At 45.5% G+C, this 16,980-nt stretch overlaps 1 protein-coding gene across 2 annotated transcripts; it reads right to left on the minus strand.

Moving 5' to 3' along the window:
- Positions 1 to 1,658: 1,658 nt before the first annotated feature.
- Positions 1,659 to 8,803, minus strand: HMGB1 (high mobility group box 1). Of its 2 annotated transcripts, none has more exons than XM_084305174.1 (5): positions 8,632 to 8,803; positions 5,727 to 5,889; positions 5,410 to 5,555; positions 4,268 to 4,442; positions 1,659 to 2,309 (listed from the first exon to the last, which is right to left on the minus strand). In XM_084305174.1, exons 2-5 carry the CDS (start codon positions 5,874 to 5,876, stop codon positions 2,133 to 2,135), a joined length of 648 nt encoding a protein of 215 aa, XP_084161300.1. In that variant the 5' UTR covers positions 5,877 to 5,889; positions 8,632 to 8,803; the 3' UTR covers positions 1,659 to 2,132. The 2 variants fall into 2 exon arrangements, with proteins under 2 accessions (XP_084161300.1, XP_084161301.1); XM_084305175.1 differs by lacking the exon at positions 8,632 to 8,803 and adding an exon at positions 6,283 to 6,306.
- Between the last annotated feature and the right edge of the window lie 8,177 nt (positions 8,804 to 16,980).

Genomic DNA, 16,980 nt, shown 5'->3' on the forward strand with positions numbered 1-16,980 from the left:
GGCTTGCTCCAAGAACCGGAATCCCATCTGCTTTTCTCTGATTACCCGAAGAAACAGCAAAAAAGCTCATCACCAAAAATTTCTGTCATCAGTTAGGACTGCTTGAACGGGTAACACCCGGTTTAAAACAACTCATCTGTCCTAGGTTGCCTGTGTCACCAGCTTCTGAAGGGCATCTTCCTTCTGTTTGAAACAGAAAGCAGGGACGTAAACATATCTGAAAGCGCCAACACAAAATAAAAAAAAAAAAAAAAAAGGAAAGAAAACCCTTTAGGATATTAAGTGAGCCATTTAACTAAGTATTTAAAACCTCTGCAATTATTAGTTTATTAGTATCATCCAGGATTCAGATGTTCAATATTTCTCCTGAAGTTATACATAAATGCAAATTGAAATAAGAATCTGAAAGTCAAAATTGTATAACAAAACAATACTCCATCACAAAAGCGTGTAAAATTACAAGAATGCTTTTTTTTTTTTTTTTTTTTTTCTCCTTTTAAACACTGGCACTTAAGAGAACCATAATTTTGTAACCACAAAATTGCCAAATTGTCCCCCAAACTGGTAAGCAGGTATATGTGAAAATAGTTACAGTTGCCAGCACTTGAAGTTTTACTAAATATGCAAAAAAACCCTTAGCTTTGGTTTTGGAAGAGAACTGTATTTGACCAAATTAGACATTGTTGGTATACCATAAACATTTCACTTTTTAATGCAAAATTTAATAAAATGTACTTTTCCATACAGCTATATTTAACTTAAAAATGGGCAAACATCAAGAGTGCGGTATAAAACCTAACAGGAAAAATACATCTTATCTCATTTTCAATTTGAGACAATATACAACTTTGTTTAAAGGGCTAAAACTAGAATTTCAAGAATACAAATATGAATTTACATAGATTTAACAAATAATAATGGTACCATTTATAGAAATCTTAGAAAGAAAAAATCATTTCTCGTGGGCCATTTGCTACCAGGAGAGTTTCATGGTATAAAGCCCGTGGCCATCGCCAGACCTGTCACCAAAAAATATGGTAATTTCATGCTTTTAACTTTACACTTTTTAGGTATGTTCATCTCTCGCTAGTGTTCAGAGATTTACAAACACAACCTCCATTACATGGTAACGGAGTCACGCCTGTAAATTTCTCCCCACTGGATGGACATACACTCTTCCTATGGGTCCTTCTAGGACAGAATTTAACACCCCCTTCCTCCCTCCCCCCTCCCCCCCACCCCAAAGTATTTAATTTCTGTAAAATTGAACTCTATACTTCTCAACTCTCCAAGACTGGTAAACTCATGCAACTCAATAGAATATTACATTTCACAAAATTCTGAACAAGTATCAGGTTTGATGAGATTGAAATTTTTTTGTTTGTTTGTTTTGTTTCCAGTTACGGAAGAATATCCTTTCCTCATATGCCTATATATTTCTTTTCTTACCCTATCATGATTATGCAGGGTATGTAGATCAAAGCTTTGTTTATCAGCTGGTTATATGAAAGATGAAAACTGTAATATTCACGTGATCCCAAACGGGCATTCAATAAAGCAAAAGATGAGTTCCCCTCAAAAAAAAAAAAAAAAAAAAAAAAAAAGAGAAGAAAAAGTATGATTTTCAAGGGCACCTATTAAAAGGACAACAATACTAATAAAAAAAAATTGTATTTACTTAGAAGCATTCAGAATGTCAACAAAACAGCTGCAACTTTTTTTTTTTTCCTTTTTGCAATTACAGAGTGGTATTCAGTTAACAGAACAACAATTATTTTTTTTTTTTTATGATGCATCAGAGACAACTGAAGATGAGAAATGAACTACATCCCCATGTATAACTAATTTGTGCTGTGCACCAACAAGAACCTGCTTTAAAACTCCCATGCCAATTTACAACCCCCACACTGTACCAGGCAAGGTTAGTGGCCATTGAAATACCACTAAGGACAGGGCTATCTAAAGACACATTCGGTAGTGTGTTAACTATACAAAAAAAGAGACACTGTACAGTTTAAAAACAAATCTTACACAGCCTTACATTTCAATTTTTTTTTTCTTTAAAAGGAGTGAGTTGTGTACAGGGGGGTTAAATGCTTTATAGACAAGAAAGAAATTGCTCTAAAAGAGACTTATTCATCATCATCATCATCTTCGTCCTCCTCTTCTTCCTCTTCTTCGTCATCTTCATCCTCCTCATCTTCATCCTCGTCTTCCTCCTCCTCCTTCTTCTTCTTGCTCTTCTCAGCCTTGGCAACTACTTTTTTGCCTGCATCAACCTTCCCTTTGGCCCGGTATGCAGCGATATCCTTGGAGGAGAAAAGCAGGAAGAATCTCTCTTAAAGTTTAACCAGTCAAGAGCTCCGAGCAACTTCCAAACGACACTTGGGTCGTAGCTCCAGTTCCAACAACGTGAACTGAGGCCCAGCACCAGGAGAACAAGGGATCGGGATCCCTCTAACCCAGAAGGACACTCAGGTGCTGGAATACGCTGCTTAAGGCTGCTGAGGGATCTCCACTGGCTGGCTTTTAGGAAGGGGTTGAAAGAGAGGCACAGCTGAACCCGCTTCCCCATAAGGAAACGAAGCGAAGGGAGACCTCTTAAGGTCCCTTCCCAGCCCTACCTTGTAGGATGGCTGAAGAAGCGCTCACAAAAATACTTTTCTGTGACACAAAATCATAATTAGCCATCCGCAACACATCAGGATGACACTGCCCAGGATTTGTGATGTTATGCCTCAGCAAAGAGCAGTTATACCGAATTCTGCCCAGCTGAAGTTTCCAAAATAAAAGGTATAAGAACTTTGATTAAAGGGTAGACAGTGCCACCTTCTGCATGCAATAAATTTATTCTAGTGGTTTATAACGCACAAAATTCAGTTCCTGTTAGAGGAAGTCAAAGCTGCACTTGGGAGACCAAGCCAGAAAAACGGTGAGACTTCCCAGCTTTATGCCAAAACCATAAAAACAATACTAGCAGAATCGATCTCCAGGACTCTCCAACTTATCAGCTAGAGAGAAACGTGAACACCTTCACGCGGATGGTCCAGATCTTCAAATATCCCCCACCCTGTAAACATTACGCCCCTCTCACCCCACAGTTACCTCACGCTCCCTTAAAGCTTAGCACTAGATTTTCAAAAGACACAATATCCACTACGTCAAAGGCCAAGCAGTGAAACACACAAATTACTGCACCTAAAAACCCCCATCTTGAAGCATAAGGAATGAAGATGAAGGTACCTAGGACTAAAGATTAGTGATTTAACCACGTACAAAGTTTCTGGTGTGTTGTCGCAGCTTTTTGGATCAACAGTCACCGTACTGGAGAGCTTTTAGCTGCATCAGTAGGACGATACAGGAAACCTAGACCTCCAATTCCTCTCCAGCACGTAATTAGGTCCAAAAGGGGCCACCTTGCTCACTGTAATGCTACAATTTTGAGGTGGTTTTGTTTGCCAGCGGGAGAAACGGCCAGGGAAAGGTCACGGCACGTAAACGGCTTGATATCCGTGGCATACATTAGCTATAGGTGGATGCTGACCACTCTGAAGCAGAATCAGAGTACAAGCTGACATGCATCCCCTCCCGCTGTGGTTTCCTCATCCTGGGATGGGAATCTGCCTCTGGAAATAAAAACACACCTCACACTGCTCTGTGCACAACGCGCGACTACAGCTGCCGTTATGATGGCGGGGCTGAGCTTTAATAATTCAAGGAACTCTATGATATATTGCTTCGTATCTATTATTAACCATGTTAATTACTAGAAAGGAGCTAGACACAAAGTAGGTACAGGAAAAAATGCGTCCTGAAACTCGCTTCTTGGAAGTGTCCTGGGATTAACCCAAGAATAAACTGAAACCAGCTTCTACGTTATTTTACTTCTAATATTTGGGGATATTTACCAATGCCTAACACCTCCAAAACAAGAGAACCATCTTTACTGATGTTACTTAATTCCACCAAATGAAGGCAGACACTGCTGTGACCTATTGTTTTAGTAACAATACGGACATGACGGCACCACCGATGGGCCTGAATTGCAGATGAATGAAGTACACGCAACACAGAGGGCTGCAATTCAGCGCTACGAGAACAAACCAGATGCCCCTGTGAGTGACACCGCCCTGCAAAGATGACATTTGTCATCTGTGTATGAAAATTTGCAGCACAATCTGCAATATTAAGAGCACATGAGAATGGGAAAGTATCTAAAAATTGAGGTTTGCTCTCCCCACACCACCTCCATAAATGCCAGCGTTACCTTCTCATACTTCTCCTTCAGTTTGGCAGCCTTTTTTTCGTAAGGCTGTTTATCATCTGCAGCGGTGTTGTTCCACATCTCTCCCAGTTTCTTCGCGACGTCCCCAATGGACAGACCAGGATGTTCTCCTTTGATTTTTGGACGAAACTCAGAGCAAAACAAGAAAAAAGCCGAACTACAGACAAAAGAAAAAATGAAAAGAAAAAAAAAAAAAAAAAGAGTATTTTAATTTTAGACTTTAACCTATTGTAACAGTAAGTTTTGTGACCTTTGTTACTGTTTCTTAAGAGCGCTTTGGAACATCACCTAAAAGTGAAGCAAAGATGAATTACAATGGAAGATAATAGAATAAAACAACTACCACGAAAACTGAACACATCCTCATCTCCGAGTAATGCCGCACATCTGGTCCCAGTTTTGGCAGGACCCCCAGAGGGGCTCATTTTATACACCATATGCAGAGAAAACTCTTGAAGAGAATGACTGAATGGCAACAGGAGAGCAAGTATTACGTCAGAAGTGTTGAAGGCAGGGAAACAGCGATAATTTCTGGTGAAAATGAGGATTTCCAAATGACAGCATCAGCCCAAATACAAAGTCTTTTGTACAGGAACTTCCCTGTTTCTTTCAGCATTAGCTTCATTTAAGCCACACACACAAAATGTACGTTGTGTGAATCCAAGTCAGTAGTCAACAGCTGAAATCTTCCAAGCTGTTTTTGTGCAAGACCATCCCTCTAGCCTGTTTTGGGCATAAGCCTCTAACTTCAAAAGGGCTGCCAACTAAAATTCCTGCTCAAGCCAACAGGTGGTAAGAAGAGGGCCTGCAACATTTTATCACCATTCTGTTGAGAACAGCCCTCTTCACAAAATTTGGAAACGTCAGTCACCAACTGCGGGTTGTAGATCTTTGCACCTGCTTTTAAAAGCTGACATTATTCTGACTTTCCTAAAGCGCGCCAACCTGAAGACAAAACTCTAGTAGTCCCAATTAAAATCCCAACCTATCTTTACTTGAATTTCCTGACCAGCGGTATAACCTTGTATTTCTAGAGGTCCCAAACACGGATAAAATGATGCCTTTATAGGTAAAGTTTAGTGTGACGGTCCTGAGTGATATAACCTAACTAGAAATCTACTTACGGAGGCCTCTTCGGTGCATTTGGATCCTTGAACTTCTTTTTTGTTTCCCCCTTAGGTGGTACATAGTTTTTCATTTCTTTTTCATAACGAAGCTTGTCAGCCTTTGCCATATCTTCAAACTTCCCTTTCTCCTTAGAAGACATAGTCTGCAAGGCAATTAAAATCACATTCTAAGATTGAAAAGCTGAATCAAAAACCTGAACTTTTAAAGAAATAATTGACAATCTCGAACATTTCACAGAAGGCAGTTAAGGTTTTGTGTGTTTTTTCGTTGTTGTTTTTGTTTGTTTGCTTGGTTTTTAAGCAGTTATTCTTACCTTCCATCGTTCTGAGCATTTTTTTGAGAACTCTGAAAAGTTCACTGAAGCATCTGGATGTTTCTTCTTGTGCTCCTCCCGGCAGGTTTGCACAAAGAAGGCGTATGAAGACATTTTACCTCTCGGCTTCTTAGGATCGCCTTTGCCCATTTTTGATGATTTTCTGTAGCAAAGAAAGAAAAGACACTTTTACAACTTTTACTTTCCACAAGCCAAGGCAGGAAGGAAGTAAGCCACGAAGAACAACTATGCTGAATACGACCTGTCAGAGCAGTATTCCAAAATCATACTCTGAAGAAAGTTTCTCTTCTGGAGTATTTACTGGAGATCCCTACCATGACTGTCTGAGGTAACCTGGCGCATATAACTAACCTGAAATCTCAAAGGGCCTTGGAAACTTCTACTTCTGGTCTCCTACAAACAAAAATGTTGCTTCCGAGCAATCTGTAGGCAAGCACTGGCATCAACACAAGGGAGGCGACACTCTTATTCCTAGTGTATCAATCATAGGCTTGAAAGAAATACCTTGTATTGAAAGAAATGGGGGGAAAAGTACCTGAATATCCTGTCTCAGCTGGCCTTCTCGGTTACTAAATTCTTTCTTCAAATAGCCCGTCTTTCTACCACCGTGCCCTGTAGACCTTTGGGGCTTATTTGCAAAAAAATATGCATTATTTTTATATGCCATATATTATCGTTCTCCTTTAAGTACGCTACAAAAAAAAAACAAAAAACAAAAAACAAAACCCTACTCTTTATACCTAGAAATACAGGAATGGGCCACTGCGCTCAGTCAAACATGTTATAACCAAGCCGGGGACGTGAGAAGTATGACATTTACATATGCCTAGTAAGGCTGTGCTCCGCCAGAGAACTAGCTGCTTCTCTCGGGGCCGGAGCAGGAATTAAAAAACACCCTCCTGGAGCTTTCACACCCCGGCCAGACACGCGGAGCATTTTCTTCAGAGCTCCCTGGAAAAAGCCGCTCGCGCCCTGCCGAACTCTGCCCTTCAGCAGGGATTGGAAAAGAAAAAAAAAAAAAAAAAAAAAAAAAAAGAGAGAGAAAAAAACACCCTGCCGCCTGCCCGTATTGCCACAGCGGCAGCGTTTCCTATCGGTTTGGCGGATAGACAGAAACAGATTTCTGCTCCGTGACTAAACACGTCCGGTTTGAAGTTTCTGTCAAGTAAACAAGAAGGGGGCTGAAGCGCCGCCGGGAGCTGCTCCTGCCCCGCCACGGGGATGGCTCCCAGAGCTGGGGGGGGAAGAGAAGTGTGTGTGTGGGGGCAGAAATGTTGCCGAAACCCCCCCAGGGAGGAGTTTGGGGTGGCGGGGGGCGCCCCGTGAGGAGCCGAGGCCCTGTGAGGCGGTTTAAAAGCCGCCTTCCCGCCATTTTGGGTGGTGGTGAGGGGGGGGGGGGGGGGGGGGCGTCGCGGGTCCCCCCTCAGGGCTCTGCTTGACAGGGGGGGCGGCAAAAAATAAAAATAAAAATGCCCAGCAAGGATAAAAACGCCGCTATTCGTGACGGGAGCGCCCTCAAAGTTTATTCGCGGAATTTCTTCGGGGCTGCTGCCCCCTGCACGCTCCCACCCCCCAAAAAAATAAAAACCCTGTGAGGAGACAAAGCGCCCCCCCCCCTCCCCCGCCATGAGGCCGGGCTGCCCGGGCATGGCGCAGGCTGCTGGAGGAGGAGGAGGAGGAGGATGAAGAGGAGGAAGGAGGAGGAGGTGACCCGGGCTGCTTCCATTTTGTGCGCCCAGCAGCAGCCGGGCACCCCCAGCGCCCCCTTGGCTCCGGCGCAGCCGGCGGGGAGGCCGCGGGACCCCCCCCCTGTGGAGAAAAAGGAGGAGGAGGAGGAGGAGGAGGAGGAAGAGGAGGCGGGCGAGGCGCGGAATGGCCGCTGCGCTGGCGGCTACAGAACATGGCTCCTTCCTCCCTTCCCTTCCCTTTGTGTGTGTGTGTGTGAGGGCGCCCGCTACCCTGGCGCACGGGCTCAGCCATTGCAGCCGGGGGAGGGAGGGAGAGAGAGGAGGGAGGGAAGAGAGCAGGAGGGAGGGCGGCTGAGGGGGGAGGTGGGGAGCGGGTGGGCGCCGAGGGGGGAGCAGGGGCCGGGGGAGCAGGGGCCGGCGCGCTCCCAGCGCCGTGCCCGAGCCCCGGCGGAGCGGGCAGAGCCCCCCCAAGCTCCCGGCTCCGCAGACTTTTAAACCTTCCCCCCCCCCCCCCCCCCAACCCCATTTTTATTTTTTTATTTTTTATTTTTTTCTCCCCTCACGACCTCCTCTCCTCCTAGAAGGGAAGGAAGGGAAGAAGAGGAGAAGAGAGAGAGAGAGCGAGGAGAAGAAGAGGGAAGAAAAAAAAAAAAAAAAAAAAAAAAAAAGTTCCCCCGAACTGCGCCCCCGCCCGCCCGAGCTCCTCTCTGCTCAGCCGCCGCCGCTCGCCTTGTTTTCTCGCTGGCGGCTGCCGTCAGCCATGTTACAGCCAGGCGGCTGCGGGGCCAGCGGCTCCACGGCCCCGGCCGCCGGCTCGGCTCCGCCGCCGCCTCCCTCCCGGCCCCTTCCTCGCCCTCCCGCCCGCCCCACCGCAGCGCCGGCCCCGCCGCGGCCGGGGGAGCCTCTCCCGAGCAGGGCACGGCGCCTCGCCGCCCCGCCTCGCCCCCACCGCCGCGGCGGCGGCCGGGCACTGCCAGCCCCTCGCCCGCCGCCGGCCTCTCCCCGCCGGGAGCCGGGCTGCGAGGCAGCGAGCCGGAGGCTGGAGGCACGGAGGGGAGGCGGGGGGGGGGGGGGGGGGCGCAGCCTTTGTGCCCGGGCAGCGCTGTCGGTGTGCCGGTGGCGGCGGCAGGCAGAGCCCGGCCCGCTGCGAGCGCGCCCGGCCGGCCCCGCCGCCCCCCGCCCGGGCTCGTACTCACCCGTGTGGGTGCCCGCACGCAGCCCTCGCTCGGCCCCCGGCCCCAGAGACGCCCGCCCGGCCGCTCGCCCCGGCCCCAGCCCCAGCGCTGCCTGGGTCGCTGCGAAGCCCAATGCACCGCAATGGCTGTGGGAGCGGGATCGATACGCAGCCTCCTCACACTCTCGGCGCTGGTAACATTACTCTCAACACAGCCCCGCGCCCATTGGCTGCCGCCAAGCCAGCCGCCTCGCCCATTGGCCGCGGCCCTTCCATTGTCCTGACCAGAGGGCCGAGCCGATTGGGCGCGGCGCGGGACACGTCACCCGGGAGCGAAAGGGCGCGCAAATATAAAAGTCAGCGGAGGGAGCCGGCCGCCGGCGGGGCGCGGGAGCCTGGCGGGCGCTGAGGCGCTGCCGGCCCGCGGCGGGACCCCGCGGCTGCGCCCGCCCGCAGCGCCCTGCGCGGGGGGCTCCGGGGGGCTCGGCCGGGCCCCGCACCGCCGCGGGGTGCCGACAGGCAGCGTTTGTCCCGCTCGGGGGTTGGAGTCACAAGGGAGCGAGCCCGGCTGATGCTTCCTTCGCGGCCGCAGCTCGCCCTGCTGTTTCCGTGTCACGGTGATTCCTGAAGCGCTAACCCTGCTCGTAGCCAGCATGTTTATTAAGTGACAGAATAAAACACACGCTAAGAACTCTCCTTACCTCGCACCTCGCGCTACAAGCAGCAGGCAGCATCAAGACATGGTCCACACCATCCTCAGTGCTTTGCAGGCCACCTAAATGTGGAAATATCCCAAACCCTAGTGCTAGTGCTCCTGGCTGCAACCCCTTCCAAAACGTGATCAAAGGCTTCAAGAGAACAGAGTAGCAAAGCACGCTATCAAAATGAACTAGCTTTAAGAGAACACAATAATGCAGCACGCTGTCAAAATTAACTATTTACATGTTTGTGACCACCATCAAAATTTAGCCATTAACCTACATCATCACCGAACAAAATAAACTAATATAATCATCTAACAAAAAAAATATAATCATCTAACAAAATAAACTAATATCGTCATCTAACAAAACAAACTAATTGATAAAGTCACTACTTTAACCCCCGTAGGACCATGGCTAATGGCATTCAATACAATGAGCCACGGTGAAAGGGGAATCCTAGCACAAGACCTATTTCAGATCCCAAACAAAGCCAACCCCTCACATCCAAGAAGGATAATGCATAAGACAACCTCCCCTTTTTCATCTAGCCCCGCACTGCTCGCTTAATTCTTAGCGAGAGAGAAACTTAAGAGAAGGGTAGTCTGTTAATGTTAGGCCCACACAAATGGAAAGCTGTACAAATACTGAGAGTTTCTAAAAATAAACCAAAAAAAGCCACAAACCCACATCTTAAAGTCATAATTGTACCAGTTACCAGGGCAGCCAGGTCTAAGGTCAATAACTTAGCATCCTCTGCTTCCTCTTTCTTTAGACACTAAAGTGATTTAAAAGATGCTAATTATGCTGGTCCTAGCTCACTGCAGCCACATTTCTGGGGTGGGAGGATGGCTCAGTTCTCAACTCTTTTGCATCTGTGTCAGGTGGATTGAACCATTTTAGTTGTATCAGTAGATGAATTACTGTGAAACCCTGTGACAATCCAGCCAAGCAGTCACCTGGCACAGCTCTTCTCAAGGAATTAAGCCACAGAGGAGACCGCAAGAGATGGATTTTCACAGACTTAGAGCTCGATGACCCTTGGACAAACCTTGGTGCTCGCTCTTCCTTCTTTAAATGGGGCAGCATTTCTAAAATGTTTGTGGGATGCTGTTACAACCAACGGGTGTCTAAAACGAGCAAATCCCTTAGCTGAGGCCTCAGGTGCTGCTCTATGAGGAGTTACCACGTAGGACGGAGCGTGGTGACAGTCTTAACTCCAAACAAAGTCAGTCCCGAGCGTGCTACCTGTCAATATTAGGTGATGTGAAACAAACTGCAGTTGTTTTGTTCACTGCCTTCTTTAAATATACTTATACACAGAAGGAATATATAGGTTCTATACAGGCCACAATAGCTTCTTGTTTAGAAGGCCGGCAATAAAAATTAAAATACAGCAAGCTGAGCTGTTCAGCCTCACAAGATGCAAACCACCTCCCAGCAGGCACTTGGCACTTTCTGTCTCAAGGAAGGTCCTTTTCTTTTTTCTCTGAGCTGATAACTTTACACATACTGAACTTCTTTAAAGTTTCTTCTGTGAAAACCTGGAAGGAATGAGAAGCATTTATTTCCAGCTGTTGTCTAGAGCCAAGGATTTAGAAGAAGGTGAGCAATAAGGAGATTTTAATGGCACGACATTCTGGTACAGGCTTTCCCTCATCTCCACTCTTTTTATCCCGAGGCCTGTACAGGTTTCCACAGCCCGGTGGCTTCCTTCTGCTGCCCCTGACTACAGAAATAAAAAAGAATTTACTCATCAGCTGCAGACTCCAGCGTTTTTTTACGGAAGCACTACATGTTTCTTCTCTTGTTCATGCTGTGCCACATCCCTTCCAATCCCTTACAAACATGCCTTCTTCTGCAAGCTATTGAAGTCAAAATCTGCTTCAAATTACCACCCATATGACAGGTGCAGTCATCGCGATCGCTTGGATAACACGAGCCACCTCAGACCTCACGCAAAGAGGCTTTGTCCCCAGCGCACTCGTGTCATAACATCACAACACGATTGCTCTGGAAAGAAAGTAAGTAGCTGCACAGGAAGTTTCAAAATCCCGATGTAGTAATTTTGATGTTTTGCAAACTACAGCATACTTTGGGAAAAGTCACATGGATTGGATGCTGCACTGCACAGAAAGCAGTGCATAAGATCATGTTTTCTATTATACGTATGTTTTCACATACTTCCATTTTTACAACGTCCCTTGTAGCTAGTTATTGAAAACCAGTAGAAATGTTTGTAAGGAGTTTATTGGCTCAAATATTGTTCCGTGCAAGGCAAGCTGAACTTGGAAATACATACCATATATTCATAACTGGTTGGGAAAACAACCTTTCATTTTCCATTTTCTTTAGAGATAAGGCAGAGAATCGAGAGAAAGGCTCCTCCAACGAGAGAACTGTTCTTCTAAACAGTGTATTTCAAGCAATAACAGAGGAGTTCCCATCAAATTAAGATGAAAATAGATTTTAATTTTATTTACTTGAAATTACGCTCCCACTTTAGAACATCCTCTGTGTAGTTCATAACTTAAGACTTCCAGCAAAGCCAAGCATCGATGGAGCAGGCTACAGCAGCCATCTGACTGACACTAATCCAGAGGGAGACACAGAGTGGGCATCAACCTCCCAGCTCCCAAAAGGACTTTGTGAAACACCCCGGTGAGATCCCTCTTTGGCCCAACAGCATTTTCAAGGAAGCCGAACTATGTGACAAGCGAGGCCTCCAAAAGTCTTGCTTGAAGCTCTGTGGTTGCTGACAGAGGTGAGAGAAGGAACTTGCATCAACTCCATATAAGACACAGGAACACCACAGGATGGGGCAGCACACTTCCCCCTGGGCTAAGAAGCTTACTGGGCCATGCCACCACTTTCTTATGCAGCTTTTGCTTTCTGTCAGGAACTCTGCCTGCTCCCCAGCATTTTTGGCTGGCAGGCAGATGATTTCCTAGCTTGCTCTGACAATAAAGAGATTCAGTGTCGTCACTGGAACTCCGGATTTTGTCACTCGGTCCTCCCTACTGAGCAAAAAGAGCCTTGTTTCTTCAGATCAAAATTAAGAGTGTATTATATCTAATTTGGCACAACAACTAGCTTGTCAGTCAAATCCAAAGCCACTACTAGGCTATTTTTAATGAGATCTGAAAGCCTTTCTCCACAAAAAAAAATGTTAAGTTTTCAGCCCAAAATGAGAGCAAAACATCTGCAGAGACAGGGCACCTGGCCACATGTACTTAGGATGGAGCTGCTGGGGATTTAGGCTGTCATTCTTTGAGAGCACTTCCAGTTATACCATGGGACAGGCTGTTTGCAGTGTACTCTGAAAAAGCACAGCCCATATTTTCCCTTTTTCTGAGGCTGCAGTGCCAGCCTCTACACAGCCCATATGAACACAATTCCCAGCTGCTTATCAGATGCAGACTTATAACCAATTTTCCCCCTTCCGATGTCTTATTTGAAATCCACTAGAGATACTTTAAATACTTCCTTATTTCTGAAGGAGCTTTCCATTCAAAGCAAGGAGATGGAGCACGCCTGCAAACAGTCACAATGCATGGAACGTGCTCTGCTTTGCCTTTCCAGCAGGATTTGTGCAGAGTGCATAAAGTAACCTGCATATATTGCTGGCTCCCTTTTATTAGCCAGCATTATCGAAGAGAACGGGGTTTCAGAAGGCCACGTGTCCTTCAATGCCGGCTGTTCTGGATGTGTGAGTGGTAACTGAGGAGCAGGAGCAGACCAACACGGTAACCTCAGACAACTAAATGAAGCCTCCTCTCTGGGAGAGGCAGCTGGGAGCAGCGATGGGACCGGTGCCGCCGCAGTGATTTCCTTACCGTGCTTCATTTGCGAACCAGCTGATTGTTGTTGACATGCGAGCCCTGCAGACAATTCCATCATTCCTAGAGCTGATCTCAAATCACGGCCAGTACTCACACAGTGTTCTCATCCGTACAATGAATGACATTTATATCTAAGTTTTTTGAGGAATTAACAGGTACATAAAGTATCCAAGAAAACGTATTTCATAGGCCTGGCCTATGCCCACTGTTGAGCTCACAAAGTGGGCGAAACTGCTGAAAACACATTAATTATGGACTTTTCTTCTGATGATCATTACACCACGCACATTTTTTCACAGTGAAAATGTGTACAGATAGTTAACAACTTCATCATAACAGTAATGGAAATGATTTACCATTATGATGTGATTCCTTTAGCATCTTATTCCTTTTGTATAAGCATGTAACTTCTTTAAGTGCTTCTGTGAAGCTCACAGTGCAGTTTCATACAGACGTGACCTGTGTTCAGCTCCAACAGCAAAAAGGAGCTCAAGAAATGTTCTTCCAGGACTGCACTGTCTCTGAAATTGCTGACCCGCTAGGATATTTGCTTTGCTGAGAGCAAAACTTGCACTGCAACATCCACTCATCTCTTTGACTTTCTGCAACCACTGCATCAAATATACAATTCCTCTCCAAAATCTCCTGGCCATTTATGTGATTGTACACTCAAGTGTGCCACCAAGGTAAAAATTATTAGCTGCAGTGTTTCCTTGTAATGAGCCCAAGATGCTGCTGCCCACATTCACGGACCATCTCCTCTAAAGGTAGTAGTACTCAGTCCAGTGTAGAGGCAGGTAAGCCCCTGATACTGACACTGGCATCAGACTTCTACACCCGAACAGGCAGAATTCAAGCAGGCCTCAGGTGAAAAATATCAGAGATTCTTTTCCTTCCTGTTTTATCCAGTCCAGAACCTCCACAAAGATGCGTTCCAGTCCAGAACGTTCAAAAGGACCTGTTCCTTCCCATCTGGGATGTTACCTTGTTAAGATTCCTGGAGCCAGGTACAGTACTGGGACAGAGCTACTATTTATTCCATGTGTACGCTTTCTGAAAACACAAAATATGCAAACATCACTCTGACCTTTAGTCTGGTCCTTCGTACAGGACTGTGTCTGCATCCGCAGTGCAGGATGAGCCATCTACTTCTGAACATGCAGCAAATACCTAGGACAGCAAACATCAGCTCCATTCCTGATATTAGAAATCCTAGCACAGCATCAGCTCTGCAAGGCAGAAAAATAATGTGAATTTATGGGATGCTGATATCCACAGAAATAGGGTATGCATCACACATCACTCTTCCTGGTAACTATACAGGATCCACGGTGATGTCTACACTGCATGCAAGCAGTTCCAGGAACTGCTAAGGGAAACAACCCTCACCTTACAGCTTCAAAAAGGAACCTGCGTAGTTTGGTAGCAGGACAGTCCTGCCCTTTGGCTGAATACAGCCAAGTGTATCTGATTGTCACCAAGCAGCATCCATCTCTCCCCTGACAGCACAATGACAGAAAACGCGGTGTTCCTCGTTCTTTCAGAGAATTTTCCACGTCTTCTGCAACATTAACTTGCTAACTTCCCAACAAGATATTGTGCTTAAGAGAGATTGCAAGTACTACAAAATATCAAAAGCCACCCTTATAGACAGAAAAAATAAATAAATAAAAGAAAAATCCCACAACAGTGTTTGGTTACTGTTTTACTGGCACTCTAGGACTCACAGTGATCAAACACCTATGGCTTGCTCTACTACATGCCATACTACAGTTCTGCAACACTACTATACAGTTACTATGACTGTTAGGACTACTATAACAGTCATCTGTGGGCTCTACTTAGAGAATAACATTTTCTACCCCCTCCCTACAACTTTTCTCAAGCTGCAGCTGTCCTGACAGAGAAAAGGATCTTGAAAGGGTCTTCGAACATGACAAAACCATAAACGAGGAAAACAAATACCACACAGGTTCTCCTACACAGATGATAGGCTTTTCACAATGAAGTCTTTAAGGAGGTGTTTCCATCCACCAACCTGGGCTGCGATACGCACTGTAGAGAGCGTGTGGCATGCAGCCTAAAGACATCTCCAAGCTCCACAGGGCATCAGGGCTCACGGCAGCAGGACAGTCCTCGCAGTTAGCAGTTTTCAAACCAGAGTGAATTGTTTAAGGAGAGCAAAGAACATATCCTGAAAGAGCACAAGAAACCTCAAAAAACTGTTATCCCCTCTCCATGTCTCCTTTCTGTTCCCCTTTCTCTCCTTTCCCCCATACTCCTATGCAGAGATAAGCTGGAAAATGAACTGTGGCAGCTGTACCTGCTCAACAAACCCTCACCATCAGCATTTATTTACAGAGAAAATAACTTTCTTGACACTATCCCTCTCCTCCCCACTTCCAGAATAGTTATCCAGTATGTATTATGCTCCAGTGGGTGCTGCGTTTTTCAGACATCTACCACAATATGCAGCTGTCCCAGTATTATTAGTTCAGGAAGGAGGATCAACTCTTACACAGTTGTTTCAAGAAATGAAGGCACATTAGGATGCTTATGGAGACCCTCTCCACCTTTATCATAATCATTCTGGTTCTTGTATGATTTTATTTTATTTTTTTCCCCCAGATCCATCATCTCCCTTTATTTAAGGGTTCTATTCCAGGATGTAGGAGAAGACACCGAGGCAATCTAGGATGTAAGAAATGACATCCTTTATACTGACTTATCCTGGGATACCCAAAAGCATTCAAGGGAATGCCCACTTCTCATCTCTGTCCAGCCACAGAAAATGGCTCTAGAGGCTCCTCATTGCAGGGGGACAACTTCTACCCTGAATCATCCTGTACTACCAAAACCTTAGCATTAACTTTTTGGTTAACACAAAATTGTAGTACCTTTTATTTTCTAAGTATTTTCTAAGTATTTTCTGAGACCACTTGGCTTTCTTTTCTGTCCTTAGTCACCTTTACTCTCTTTTTAGGAGCTTTAGAGGATTTAAAGTCTTTTACATTAACTTAATTTTCCTTTTCCTTTTTTACCGTGGTTCCATGAAGTAATTTGTTTCAGTAAAACTAAAGATCTTTTATTGACCATGCCTCACTTTCACTGCCACAAAGGAAAGGCACTCTCTTAGAAGTCAGAAAGCAAGTCAGTTCAGACAGAAGGCCAATGTGGTGACCGCAGATTTGGGTAAGACACAACACAGAGAAACTTGCATTAAACTGATCTGCATCAACTTAAATTGTCCCTGGCTCAATTTCATGAAAATCTGATGGTTTCCATGATGGATAAGCATGGATCTGGGAGTGTGGATTCAGGTTCAGATGCCGACAGCATGATAGGCATGAAAGCCACTGGGTAGGTCAAGATGCTTTGACCACACAGGCATCTGACGAATCTCTGTAAGGTAAATTTAATTCAGCCTTTTCCTAAAGTATGAGTAAAAATGAAAAAGAATAGCAGTAGGAAAACTTTCAAGAATTTCTTTGAAGCTGTGGATTTTAATTGTTTGAAATCTTACAGGGCATAACGGTGATTACTTTTATAACAGAAGAAATTATCGATACTACCTTACTTCTTCTACTGCAGCATATCATTTCTAGGATTTCCAAAGATAAGCAACTGACTACTCACAGAATCAACTGGCTGTAAAGGAGGCATATATTCACATCCACTCATTTACTTCCCGTGGCCCAGGCACTGTCACTCACAAAGGGTTTGCATTCAATCCTACAAAATTTTGGCAAGAAAAATATGTATTATCATGTAATCTACAGTACCTACAGTTTTGATATATTGCCCTTTTTTTTTTTTTTAAAGAGATTT

Source organism: Netta rufina (genome assembly GCF_964035555.1).
Source record: "Netta rufina genome assembly, chromosome: 1".
NCBI lineage: Eukaryota > Metazoa > Chordata > Aves > Anseriformes > Anatidae > Netta > Netta rufina.

Bases quoted from the DNA above. Each gene is read 5' to 3' on its own strand.
- HMGB1 (XM_084305174.1), bottom strand. From the start codon at position 5,876: ATGGGCAAAGGCGATCCTAAGAAGCCGAGAGGTAAAATGTCTTCATAC. The intron at 5,556-5,726 runs GTAAGAATAACT...ATTGCCTTGCAG, and splicing joins AATGCTCAGAACGATGGAAG to ACTATGTCTTCTAAGGAGAA. The intron at 4,443-5,409 runs GTAAGTAGATTT...TTTTGTCTGTAG, and splicing joins AATGCACCGAAGAGGCCTCC to TTCGGCTTTTTTCTTGTTTT.